Below are 13806 nucleotides of genomic sequence, written 5' to 3'. Positions count from 1 at the left end.
ATAATATTTAAGTTCGGGCCTTTTAAAAACACCAATGGAATAGCTAAATTTTCTATTCAAAGATACTGAAAATTACAAAGCATCTAATTATGTAAATAAAATGTTTCAATAGTTCTACTTATTCTTATCATTCAGTAAGCATTCTTAAAAGTCATCAAATGACCGTTTTTCATCTGTCACAGTGCTAGCCATAAACACCAGATAAATGTAATAGCTCCCAGATTAGGAGTTCACCTATACAGAGTCAGAATAAAGCAGAGTCTTTGTCTGGTATTTAATCTTCTTTTGAGTTTACTAGGACATGTGCTCACTGGGCGGCACCACATGACTTGCAGAAAACACATCTTCTGTTCCCTCTTAAGCTACCAAGGGAATTGGAAAAAATTTGGACCCATGGCCTCAAACTAAGTATTTGGCATATGGCTCTTCATTTTTCATGCAGCATTCTGTAAAATCACTAGTAGAGTTTTCCAATTCTTTCAAAATAATTTACCTGTTTTAATTAACCTGAATATATTTACTCTTTCCTCTATGAGATCTTGTGCCAAGCTGCACATAATCCTTTCTCACTTTTTGAATGTTAAGTTTAACATGTCTCATGTATGTATACTACAGGCTTTGGAGAGTCTTACCTGTCATTCTATTGTGGAACAATTCTCACTCATTTGTTTGCTAGTTTCAACTACTTGCTGCATAGAGTAGCAATGCAGAATATCAACTGCAAAAATCATCATCCTACTCTTACTTGTCTCGGTTCATGTAACTACTTTTTCCCCCAGCATTTCCACATCTCACACTTTTCTCCAAGTCTTTTCCCACCCAACCTCCTCCTCAACTCCCACCACTCTTGCAAAATTTCCCATTACATTTCTAGCTTATTTGTGCCCTCTACGTCATCTCACCTTCTTAGAGGAGGTTATTTTTGTTGCAAGATATCGCTGCTTCCAAATGCATGCTTGCTTTATTAATACAGAGATTAAAAATTGTTGTGCTAGTTACAAAATAGCTCCTTGTGTTTTGGAAGAATACTGTATTTATTATGTGGACATTCATGAAAGTTTTAGCTAGTCATTTATTTGCTTTTAGGTGCTTGGATTTTCAAAAAGGTAATTTGGACAACTATTTCATACATGATGTTAAGACTTTTCCTGCATAGTGTTATTTGTTTTCCCTTAGACATATACTTCTGAAGAAAAACAAGACAAAAGTGATTCAATGAGTCATCATACTCACTTCTGATACACTCCCAAGCAGCCAGTGTTTGGGTGCATCTTTGGGGGGATGCATTGCTTCAGTAGCTGAGGATACGACCTATAATGCAAAAACAAGGGGAAACAAAGACTGAGGCCACTACCTGCCTTGCTAATACCACTGCTTTTGGACCCTGAGGGCACAGGGATCGTTTTTCACGTCTCTCTTCCCCTCATTTTCTGTGGCTGCTGTAGGTGACCTTCCCTCAGGGCCAGCACACACCTTAGGAGGGGAACCGGGAGCCAGTAGCCGCGGGCCTCAAAGGGCCAGGCATAAAGCCCACCAGAACGTAGGTGAAAAGGCAAGGCAGCCCCCAGGAGACACGTACCGCGGCCCCCGAGAAAGCCCTCACAGAGCAGAGGCCCCGGCCCGTTACACGCGGCGGCACCACCCACACCGCGCACACCTCACAGCAGCCGTCAACGGCCTCCCCGCCCAGCTTATGAGGCGGAGCGCGGCGGTGACGCCGCACCCCTCCAGCCAATGGCGGCCTCTGTTTACGGGGGGAGGGGAGCTGTTGCATATTCATGAGGGCGGCCCCGGAGCCCGGCGGGTGCCGCAGCGGCCCGGAGCGGGAGGCGGAGCCCGTCCCCCCCCTCCCCCGCAGGACGCCGCCCGGCCGCGGTGCGTATTTATGCTGGGCCCTGCGCGGTGCAACCCGGCTGAGCGCGGGGCGGAAGCGCTCAGCGGTTCTCTCTCCTTCCCGCCCGGGCGCAGGCGGCGACGAGAATGAGCCAGAGAGACACCCTGGTCCATCTCTTTGCCGGCGGGTAGGTGAAGCTGCTACCCGGCCTGGCTGTCAGGCGGGGCCCCCCGCTCACCCTCTTCCTTCCTCCGTGGGGTGCGCGTTCGGTGCCGCCCTGCAGGTTCTTCCCCCCCACCCACCCCTGTGTCACTGTAATGGTGGAAATAGCCCCCGCGGTGTTCTCCTGTCCCCCTCCCTGGGGCTGTGGGGGTCCCGTCCCGCTGCCGAGCCCGCCTGCCCGCCATGGCCTAGCCTGGCTGAGGGCGGCCGCGCGGGCCGGGGGCTCGGCCGCGGCCTGGGGCGGCTGCCCCGTGGCATCGCGGGGGCCCCGCTGGGGTGGGAGGGCTGGGAGGGGCTGCTGCCCCACCTCTGTGCCTGAGGGGCCGTGGGGGAGGTGAGTGGGAATCCCCGCGGTGGTGGGGGGGGGGGCGGGGGGGGGTTGTCGCGGCGAGGAGCTGCTGGCGGACCGCTATCCGCCCGCTGTCCTGAGACCCTTCCGGGCCTGCTCCGGGCCGGTGTTTCGCCTTTGGGCCCAGCCTCACCGGCAGCCCTGACTGCCCGGGTGGGCGCCCCTGGGCCGCGCTGGGAGCCGGGCCGGCCCCGGATGGTACGCGGACCCTTGGAAAGTGGGCGTGAAGGTTGATAACAGACCGTTCTCGCTGATCGCCCTTACGGCAGTTTGTCCCTTCTCTGGCCTTTCTGTGGAGAAACAGCCTGAGCGCTCTGTGCCCGGGCTCCCCCACCCCGCCGGAGGGGCTGCCCAAACATTCCTGTCCTCTCAGGAGTCCAGACATGGCTGGCTGGTAGCTCTGGTGTCGAAGGGCTGCTTGAATGCATTTCAACACTCTGGTGTGTACTGCTTTTAGGTGTGGGGCTTGACACGGTCATGCAGCTTTCCACCCACGAAGACAGAAGAAATCGGAGGGAAGAATATAGCTAGAAGTAAAGATGTGGCCCTTGTAGCCTTGGTTAGGTTTGAGGTAACTCATATCTTTGCAGATGTTAGTCTGTCTTCATCTTTGTAATGCTAGGTTATATGCAGTTACGCAGCCTGCATTCCCCCCAGTGATAAAGTGGGAAGAGCACCTAGCTCGAAAGAGAAGCTGGGGATCCTGTTTGGCTTAATGATAAAAGTGTATTTGGGTAGTGAGCATGGCTGTGCAGAGGTGGGAGAAATGCCAGACTGAGAACAGACTTTACATCCCAACAGAGAGCTTGAAGCTCGGATTTCTATTTGTACTCACTGACTCTGGACTGTGGTATTTGAGGTGGAAGAAGAATGTAGTGTTCATTCTGAGCAGGTCTGGGTGAGTTGGATACACATGAGCACGTTCTCTGTTTCCAGCATGCTTTGCCGGTTTTCACTATTACACACCTGATTTAGTGCTTATATGGATGCTTTTTCACTCCCCCAATTTCTGGCACTCTGTTTAAGAGGATGAGGGAGGCCCAAGATGTGGTAGTGTGTACTTTTTTCTTCAGAATTCACATCCTTGTAAACACTCTGAAAAGCAGTAGGAGCGCTGCCTTATTGTAGCACCTTACCTTCATAGGGGGGACATTCCTAGACAGAATCATATGTGATGATAGAGACAGGTTTATAAACCTGAAACTTAAAACCGGGTGAAGATTGCTCAGCTCCACTTGTTCATTCTTATTCTTCATGAAGAAATCTGGTATACTGTTAGCTGCTGGCCAGTTTGGTCAAGGGTTATACTGCGAGGAAAAGGCTGAATGCTGTTTCCTCATGTGCTAGCCACACGTTTCCTGTAACCTTAGTTCAGCAAAGCTAATGTTGTATGTTTGGTCACATTTAGCAGTAGGAAAGTTGTTCAGGGTCATCTCATGACTTCTTTGCAGGCGTGATGGACTACAGATCACCCGAGTGATCTTTAGTCTTCAGGCAAACTTAAAGAAACAGGAAGGAAGCGTTGTTTTCCTTTAGGTTTCACTGGAGACTGCATGGAAACAACATTATTATCTTAATCTGCAGGTCTTTTTTTTGTAATGTCTAAGTTCAATCTTCAGTTCCTGCTTTCTGTAATGAAACTGTAACTGATGACATTGCTGTTTTAGTAATGTAGGTTGGGCCATCCTGCGATTTTTCTGTATCTGTGTATTTCTTTCATGACCAATTCAACAACTGTCAAACTGCAGTACTTCTGGGCCATTACAAGTTTATGCTGGGAGTTAGTTTCATATTTCTAGTAATTTTTCTTCCCAATCCTTTTTTTCTGTCTCTGCATCCCTATCCCTTTCTAACAGGTTTGATAGACTCTTTTAGCAGTGCTGGCTCCTGGGGCAGGGAATTACTCAGTAATTACTATTGCTTTGTTTTTCTAAAGTAATTTTTACTCAAATAGTTTCATTTTTAAGAATCCCATCTCTGTTTCATAACTGCACATTGATTGTAAATACAACCAATATTTTGTGATAGAAATACTAATTCTAAGTCTAAAAAGAAATAATTTAGTACTCATTTGGAATGGCTTTAATTTTGTTTCTAGCACCATCATTGAAGTGGTGCGTTACTTGGTTTTTTTCTAGAAAAGAAAGCACACCTAAATGATTTTGCTGGACTAGTTCATGTGTTTGCCAATACATCAACAAAGTACTACTTCACTTGTATGCAACTCTACCCTCATGTACTACTTGGACCTTCTGGACTTTTTTAAATAGGATATTCTCTGAAGTTTGGTATGTAAAAATAACAGCAATCACATTTATAAGTAGAAAATACATAGCATGAGAAGAGCATCACATTTATGGGAAATAAAGTAGAAAAATAAAGAATTCATTTTTAATAAAGAAAAAAGTTGCTAACTTTTAAGAACACATTCCTTAAAGAAAAGCACTTTTAACTGATAGACTTGGTAAGTAATTGGTTCCATGCAGTAACTTCACTGTAGTGTAAAGACACTTAAGCATAGTTTTTAGGCTATATTCAAAACTGCTGTTTTGTTTGCACTCTACTGGAGAGTAATTGCAGGGAGCATACCTGAATGGATCAACAGTGTACCTGGAGTTCAGTTTCATGCTGTGACACGTTTGAAATCACTTCCTTAACATGTATTTTGTCATGATACTCCTATTTGTCAGGTTCTGTTTCCACAAACCATGTAGTTACCACAGCTCCGTTTGCTAATAGTGGCTTGTCCTTGTGGGAGCAGGAACTACCTGGGCACTTGTAGTGTTTGATCATGATGGAAAATTGTGCTTCAGGTGAAACTTGATTTTTTTAAATTTTTTTTTCTTCTGAGCTATGCGATTGCATTGCTCAGAACTCTTCTGTTTCAAGAATCAATCTGCAGGGTTTTTTTTCTGTGTTTCTTCTGGTTTTCCATCTCCTAGTCAAATAGCAAGTGTTGTCACTGTAGACAGCATGTTGGTAGTATAAACTCAGGTGCTTTTGTTCCAAACCGAGAAGAATCAATTGAACAGTCTGCATCCTTAAATTACAAAGTGTTGTGATTGAAATGTACGCTTTTGATGAACACTTTAGTTCAAGTACGTAAGTTACACGTCTTTCTAGTTATTAGACTACTTAAACCAACAACAAAAAGTAATAAAAAGACCTTAATGTTTTGTTCTATAGGTAAGATTAGTATGTTTTGATCATACCTGGTTGCAATCATAATTGTTACATCAGATGAAAATTCAGGTGTTGGCTACAAAAATAACTTCCAGATTTTCGTGATTTATTCTTCATTTCCAGAAAGCTTATGACAGTAATTCTGTATCATACAGACTTCCATCAGTACATGGGAACTTGCTTGGGCTTTGTTCCCTCAGCAGAAGGAGGCACTGTTAGGGGTTAGGAGGTGAACAGCTGCTTTTCTGAGTTCAGGGTTGGACTGTCGCAAGTTTACTTAATTATTTCTTTACTCTTGGTGTTCCTTGCAGAAAGTTGGTTATTTTCTAATTTAATATGTGAGCGACTATAGGGAGGAGTCTCTGTTTATTTGTCCTGATTATAGAACTGTCTTGAATTGATCTGTGATTTAAATCACTCTTTTTCTGACAGAGGTTCTTGGCAAATCCCTGCAGTGGCTGAAATAGTTAAGACTCAGAAAATATATTCAAGATAAATGCATGAATTCTTCAGAAAGATCACACACTTTTGAAATGTATGAAGTAAAGGTGAAAGACCCTTGGGTTTCTTTGTTTTTTAAGAAGATATTAGTTAATAATGTAGCAGGTACTGTGATGATAGGGGCTTTTTTACTCCCTTTCAGAAAATAGCCACTTGAGCCAAACTGAGTTGCCAAGCACTTCGACTCCACTCTACCCTAATATACATTCCTGGCATAACCTGGGATGTCTTTCAGAATGAGTTCTTCCTGTTGTAAGGCACAGGAGAAGATCAGTACTTTTCTATCCAAACTTCAGGTTATTTTTGTGTTCAGATACTCTTCTGTGGGGGATAAGGCAGTGTTTGTTTAGAGCACTGAGTAGCTTGGGGTTTTGTTCCCATGAGGTTACCAAATTGCATTAAAATTGCTGTCAATACTTGAGAAACTGTGAAGCTGTTGTTTCTCATATTTCCTTCTAGATGACTGATGTTTTCAGCTGTTTTTACTTAATACAAATGCTGTTATGAATACTTATTTGCCCTGGTTCCTAACAGAAGCTACACTGTATATGTTGATGTTTGTTTTGGATAATGTATCCCAGTGATGCTTATTCCGCTTGTGGTGTTTTTCCTGTTTTCACTTGTAGGTTTCTATATGTCAGCACATCAGGGGAAAGTTATTTTTATGCTTTTAATTGGAAATAGCAAGTTTGATTAGTATTTTTAGTTCAGGGATGTTAGCTTAACTTACATGTCTAAGTTTCAGCAAAGAAACACAACCGATGAATAAGGAGGTTAAGTGTTTCTGGCTGCTAGTACTCTTAGTAATATTAATACTAAAGATGGAAAGGTGTATAACATACCAGTTCAGCAGTAGAACAACAGGAAAACCCTGCAAATACAGGATTAATGAGATACGTTCTTGCTGTTTCTAAAAGTTGCGCTTGCTAAAGCCCTTACCCTCAAAAGAGGGATACTGTAAACTTAATATCAAAATCTGCAATGTCGTCTGTTGATATGAAAGTTACATGTGTAGTAAAACAGTTCTATGAAATTGCTGATAGATTTGGGACCTGAATTTGCAGTAAGTGGTGAAGAGATTAGAAGGAGTTCTGTTTGCAAGTGGCTTGGGTTTTGTTTCTTTTGACAGAGTTTTGAGCTCAGTTTTCTTGCTTTTTCTTGGTAGCCAATATTTGCATGGAACTTTCATTTTCATGCAGGAAAGAGAAACAGCTGGTAAAATGCATGAATGAATGTAGACCCAAGATAACAGGGTCAGGGGTTATCTTTGAGTCTTTGAGGCTGTGGTTACAAATACTGTGAGAGGTGAATCTGAGACTAGCACTATGCAGCCTCATCTTTTATTTGTATAAACTACATAAATATCTCAAGGAATAAAAAAAATTATTACACTGACAGTTTCAATTCTAGGTCAGCTGACACTGACATTGGGAATATTAATCTCCTTTGGAGCATTTATAGACAGTCCAGTGGCTGAAGCGGAGACCCTCATCCATGCTGGAGCTGTCTCTGCTTTTACTTGCAGGGGTGTAAGGTAACAGTAGGAGATACTCAGCTACTCTGGAGAAAGGCAGTGATTCCTTAACCGTCTTTTATTCTTGCAAGTTATCTGCTTCCTTGTGCAGCCATCTCTGGAAATAGAACCTGACATTTGAATGCCAAACAGGACTAGGTTTTTGAAGCATATGCATGTTTCTTTCCTTGAAGTGTCTCACAAATAATACAGATTAATCTGGGGAAAACGGTTGTCAATAGATACAAGAGATACAAAACTGAATCTGTGTTGAATTGCTAGGGGAGTTTAAAGCCCAAATAGTTCCAGGTTTGTTTCTGTTAATCCGGTGGGGTGATGGACTTGTAAATGCACATTAGGGATCAAATGAAATATTTGGGGTTTTTTTTTTGCGTGGGTGCTCTCTGGAGTAAGCTGCCATTTAGGAGAGCATTCCCATCTTCCCGGATTCTTCTGTCCAAGAGATGTCAAGTAAAGACAACTGTTCTTAGTTTTACTGTTTTAAGTTTGTCATGATCCTGCAGGTTAGATAACTGCCCAACTCTCTTCCACTGAGTGCAATGTCTGTTGTGCCTTCTTGTACACTTTAAGCTGCAGATTTAATTCTCTAACTTGACTGTGTTAATAGAGTGGGGTTTTAATCTTCCTTTTTTACCTCTGTGCTTATTTTTGTGGATTTATCTACTGATTGTTGATCTTCAAATTACTTGGGATTCTCAAGGTGGAATCCCAGGTGGATTCCCATGCCCTTTTGTGATCAGGTGTTTTTCATGAAAGTCTGCTTTGCAAGTTTTTCTTATACTTACTTGGCAAAGCTGAAAAAGGCTTGTAGTAAACATTGATTAGAGGCAAATGTCAAATTTAGGATAGCCAAAATGAGCAAGTGGTTTGCCCCTCTGCTCTGCTCTTATGAGACCCGACCTGGAGTACTGTGTCCAGGTCTAGAGTCCCCAACATAAGAAGGATATGGACCTGTTGGAGTGAGTCCAGAGGAGGCCATGAAGATGATCAGAGGGTTTGAGTACCTCCCCTATGAGGACAGTCTGAGAGAGTTGTGCTTGTTCAGTCTTGGGAAGAGAGGGCTCTGGGGAGACCTTATAGCAGCCTTTCAGTACCTAAAGGGGGCCTACAGGAGAGATGAGGAGGGATTGTAGCGACAGGATGAGGAGTAACGTTTTTAAACTGGAAGACAGGGAATTTAGATTAGACATTAGGAAGAAATTCTTTACTGTGAGGGTGGTGAGACACTGGCATAGGTTTCCCAGAGAAGTTGTGGATCCTTCCATCCCTGGAGGTGCTCAGGACCAGGCTGGATGGGGCTTTGAGCAACCTGGTCTAATGGGAGGTGTCGCTGCCTATGGCAAGGGGGTTGGAACTAGATGATCTTGAAGGTCCCTTCCAACTCTACTCAGTCTATGATTCTATGATCTGAACAGCATTCACTAGAAACTGCTGTAAACATTCAGACACAGGAATGTCTCAGGTTTTGATCTTTTCCAGTTTATACTCTGTCAGCAGGAGTGTATTTGCTTACCCACTCTACCAGGTGAAACTCATCTAATCCTGGATAAAAAGTTACATGTAAGTGCTCTCACAAGTCACAGTTATTGGGGCTTAGGACATGACTGGAGATGCTGTAGCCCAGAGTAGTTTTAGATAGTAGAAATCTCTTAAGTAGTTTACAAAATCCCACTTGTGTTATTGAGGAGAAGAAATCTAGTAATTTTCTAACTCTTTGAAAATGTTTTTCCAAACTGTACTACTCCCTAATTTGTGTTAAGACACAAACTAAAAAAACCTCCTCTCCCCTTAATTTGAACCGGTGAGGAGGGTAGCAGGAGTGGTGGCGGCGGTCTGCTGGCAATTTATGGAACACTTTTGCTAAGCTGGAGCTGGTGGTTGGCTGTTAATGGCCTGCCAGGACTTGGGAGCACAAAGAAGTAGCTGTCTCTTTCATGGTATTTCTAGTAGTGTGTTAAATAAGCAAGGCCGGAAATATATTTCTAAGTAAAATACACTATCATTGATGCTGGTGACAGAACAGCTGATCTGCTGCTTAGAAGTTGCTTATTTGTACAGGGTGCATAGTTATTGAATTGTCCCTCATTTGTTTACCTACAAGCTATGTTTACTGACAGTTTCTCATAAACAGATTTTTGTCAAGCTTGGCACTGTTTATCTTAAAGTTCAAGTGAATTAGATAAATCGGTGTAGTTCCTGGATTATGCTTTCATTTAGTGGTTTGGTTCAAACTCAGTGGATCTTGTGATACGTGAGCAAGGTCTGGTTTCTCAACATTTGGGGACTTTTTCTTTCACTGCTTCAATTCCAGACACTTTCTCTATTATATGGGGCTTTTTGAAGACCTGGAGAGTGAGGTATTAAGAGGAGTAGAAATTGGGGATTTTGCAAAGACTCGTTTGTGAGCAATACAGAACCACATAGCACTATAAAACTCTTTCTTCATTTGTAAGTAGCAATTTGAGATCTTCAAGATAGAGGACAGAGGAGAATTTTAATCCAAACTATCAATAGTTAGTGGAAAACATTCAAAATATCTCAACTGAACCTGAGAATTTCTTAAACTTAAAAAAAACCAAAACCAACAACAAAAAAACCACAACTAAATAACACAACAGGAAGAAACTGCCAAGAATGCTGATTATTTGAAATTACTTGAATGGTGGAATGTGGTGTGGATAAAGGGCGCCCAGTGCTTAAGGGAGGCAGTTGGTCTGCTGCTTTCTTACGAAGCATGTAAAAATAGCTTTTGGCTGCTGTTACATCAGCTGGTTATCACTGAACAACGCTTGCTGTAGGCAGACATAGAAAGAATGAGCATTGAGTAGCTGTAGGTCTGTTCTCTTCCCTAGTAATCTAGTAATCCATTGCTGAATGAAGTATTTCTGACCTGTCCATAGTGAATGTCTGACAGAAGTGCTGTTGCAGGCAGACATCCCTTGTGGTGATCTGGGTGTGGTGCAGGACACAAGCTCCAGCTCAGTGTTAATCTTCAACTTTGGAAAATTTTTCCAGTGCAATGTAGCTGTGAAGCCAATAGCATTAAAGGCTCCAAATTCCAAGCCCTGTTGAAGAATGCAGGCCAAGCTTTTCCTCCTCCTTTCTTCCCCCTTCCATAGTATTTCTCATTAATATAAACCATACCACGTGCTTTCTGTTGCCATTAGTGTTGCTTGAAAACATGTCCTCTTGTAACCTCTCCAAAATCAATCCAGAAAGATCTTAAAGGGAGTATGCTGGAGGAGATCAGAAACACAGGGGTTGCAAGAAAGGAAATAAACTCTAAAGCCAACTTCCTACATTGCCTGCACAGGCACATTACCGTACAGCAGTGTCTGCTGTTGCACTGCAGGAAACAGTAACTTGCTGTCTGTCTTCATGCTCAAGCTCTCAAGCTCCGTGTCAAGTAGTTTTCAGGACTGGCCTACCTGTGGTTCTCATGTGATACTCATGTCACGAACCTTTACGTGTTACAGGCTTCTGCTGCTTCCAACACTGGCTGAAATAAATATTAGCACATCTAGTCTGCCTTTTCCTGCAACTTTAATTTTAAAAAGTCTATTTGTAGCTTACCGTTAGAAGAGTAAGCAAGGGATTGCTTATTTAGAGATGTCTTAAATGTGCTACTCTAAAAACTGTATCAGTCTGTTACCACATGTGTACAGCATACACTGAAAGACTGCCTTCCATCTTCCTGTGACAAGAGTTTTTCCAGACTGACAAAGAAACTTGATTTCTTTCCTTAATTAAAACTTTGAAGAGACTAGACTTCAGTCTAATGTTGGAGTTAGGGGTGGGACAAGATGCCTTTAGGCTTAATAATAGGATACCTCTAGGTCACTAGGCTTCAATGGAGCATGAAGTGGACATCATCAAACATTATCCTACTTTGCAGCTGTTTGGTATTGTCAGTTCAATACATATGAACAGATTAGTTTTTTAGGGTGCAGTGCTGTGCTAACAACTACTATTATTTCTGGTATTCTCTGCAGTAGAAGAGAGTCAACAGACTAAAAGCTACCTTCCTATGAAAGCTTATAGGAGATCTTAAGTCTTAGCTATTACTTCTAATTTGTACTGGACTCTTCTTTGCATTTTGGAAGACATTATTTTTAAAATTCTATTGAACAAATCTTAGAGCTCTTTTAAATTTTTGGGAGTGCTTAACCCTCTCATGTGACAACAAAATAGCTGACAATTATATTGTCAGAATCAAACACCAGCTCTAGTTATTGCGTCAGAGAAGTAAAAGCTGGACCATTTGAATTTAGTACGAATTGTACTTGTGTGTTAGTGGATTTGAGACTGTGTTGTTAGCATCATTAATTCTGTAATTTAAATCTGGGTTTGATGTCAGGGGTTTTTCATGGTTTTTTTGTATGTGGGTTTTTTGCCTTTTTTTTTTTTAAAAAGGGTGCATATAGTGTCCTGGTCATAGTTTTAAGAACGGTATTTGGCAAAGTTAATAGTGATCTTGGAAAAGGTTCAAGGGAACAGTTTTTTGTATTGGTAATGTCAAGGAATTTGGGGTTGTCTTTGGAGTCAGAGTTTGTGGATTTGCTGTTTTTCTCTGAGGCTCTATATGATTGTAGTTAAACAGATAAGACTGTAGATATTAGAAAATTGGTTTTGAACAAGCCCCTCTGAGAACATGAATCCTCTGAGCAGAGCTGCGCAAAGGCAGTATGTTCTTGGCTGTGTTCTGCTCTAGCAGAATGGGAGTAACTCCACTGTCAGCACAAGTCATGCTTGGCTTGCCTTGGCTTGTTCACAGAAACGAGTGACAGACTGAAGCAAAATCTGCACGTCTTCACCTGGTTAGCCACATAAAGCTCTTTTGTCTTCCCAGGTTCTACTCTACAGTATTCTGTACTCAGAATCTAGTCTGTTTTACTGTAATGGGTAGACTCAGGAAACGCTCAGAATTGTTGTTTTCATGGTACGATGCCCAAAATACAAATGGAGTTTTGAAGATGTCTTCATAAATATTTTAATTTAATGAAATGGCCGCACCACAGTTTTTAACCAGTCTTTACGTGTTACTCTGTGCATAGTGCATAAATCTTTTCTCCTCTGATGGATTTTTGGCACCTTGTTTGTGATCAGGAGCACACTAAACATTCAAAAGAAGTTAAAATTTACTGTAAGGAGTTAAACATTTCACATACTGAGCTACTTTCCAGAACTGATTTGAACAGCATGTACTGAAGACTGCACCTTCACTACTTCGGGAAACTTTATTTTTGTCTGTTTAAATTTTCACTCCATGTTGTGGGGTTAACTTAAGTTTGCTTCCCTTCAAGGGCAAATAACAGCAGCATTGTCATGCATGATCCAGTTTTTTCTTCACCTTTTGCAGTTTGACTGTGTTGAGTATGATGTTAATGTATCCTTCAGTTTCTTTGCAGTTAGGAATGTGATGATCCTATTTCTTTTTGCAGATGTGGAGGTACTGTTGGTGCAATTCTGACATGTCCACTGGAAGTTGTGAAAACACGATTGCAGTCCTCCTCTGTGACTCTCTACATCTCTGAAGTCCATCTCAACACTGTGAATGGTGCTAGTGTCAATCGAGTAACTAGAGTTTCTCCTGGACCTCTCCATTGTTTGAAGTGAGTGTACATGTTACTAGGTTTTTGTCTCAGTTTGGGGAGGGAGGAGGAAAGAGGCATGTTGGACAACTCCGTGTGAAAGATTCAGTCTCTTACATCTGTCATGATATGACTTTCTATATTTTGCCTTTTAACTGTAGCTAAGTTTCACGTTCCACTTTTCCAAATGTCTTTCATGCTTGTGTTTGTACCTTGAATTAGACAGAATATATGTACCCTGCACAATTCACAGGTCCAAACTACATCTCACTGGGAGCACTGTAATGCTTAAATGCCAGGCTGTATTTTTATCCTGAAAAAGTGTTAGTATAAGACTTCTTAAGCTGTCTTGTGTCCAAATCATAGATGTTGCTGAATATGGAGGCAAGAAGTCCTATGAAAATTCACTCAGCTTCTTAGTCTGTTTCAGCTTTTACCACCCTATACCCTTCCTTGCCTTTTGGTATCTTCTGGTGGATGTGTGACTAGTAACACTTTTTTAGAGCTAGTAAGAAATAAGTGAGGCCAGATTCTTACATGATTTGCATAGCATCTCACTGAGCAGGGACTGCCTTTCCTCTCCTTGCCACCA

At 42.2% G+C, this 13806-nt stretch overlaps 2 protein-coding genes across 2 annotated transcripts in view; one reads left to right on the top strand and one right to left on the bottom strand.

The window, feature by feature from the left end:
* Positions 1-1656, bottom strand: part of PXYLP1 (2-phosphoxylose phosphatase 1) — a 115131-nt gene extending 113475 nt beyond the window's left edge. Inside the window, exons 1-2 of the mRNA XM_054206549.1 lie at positions 1474-1656; positions 1234-1311 (exon numbers count right to left, since the gene is read on the bottom strand). The gene's annotated coding sequence lies outside the window, so the exon portion shown is untranslated. The remainder of the gene's footprint in view (positions 1-1233; positions 1312-1473) is intronic.
* Positions 1657-1859: 203 nt separating this feature from the next.
* SLC25A36 (solute carrier family 25 member 36) overlaps positions 1860-13806 on the top strand; it is a 35321-nt gene continuing 23374 nt past the window's right edge. The window contains exons 1-2 of the mRNA XM_054206973.1: positions 1860-2021; positions 13065-13235. Of these exons, the coding sequence (XP_054062948.1) occupies positions 1981-2021; positions 13065-13235 (212 nt within the window). The 5' untranslated portion in view covers positions 1860-1980. The remainder of the gene's footprint in view (positions 2022-13064; positions 13236-13806) is intronic.

This window comes from Rissa tridactyla, chromosome 6 (genome assembly GCF_028500815.1).
Source record: "Rissa tridactyla isolate bRisTri1 chromosome 6, bRisTri1.patW.cur.20221130, whole genome shotgun sequence".
Classification (NCBI taxonomy): Eukaryota; Metazoa; Chordata; class Aves; order Charadriiformes; family Laridae; genus Rissa; species Rissa tridactyla.
This window is presented reverse-complemented; position numbering and strand designations above follow the sequence as displayed.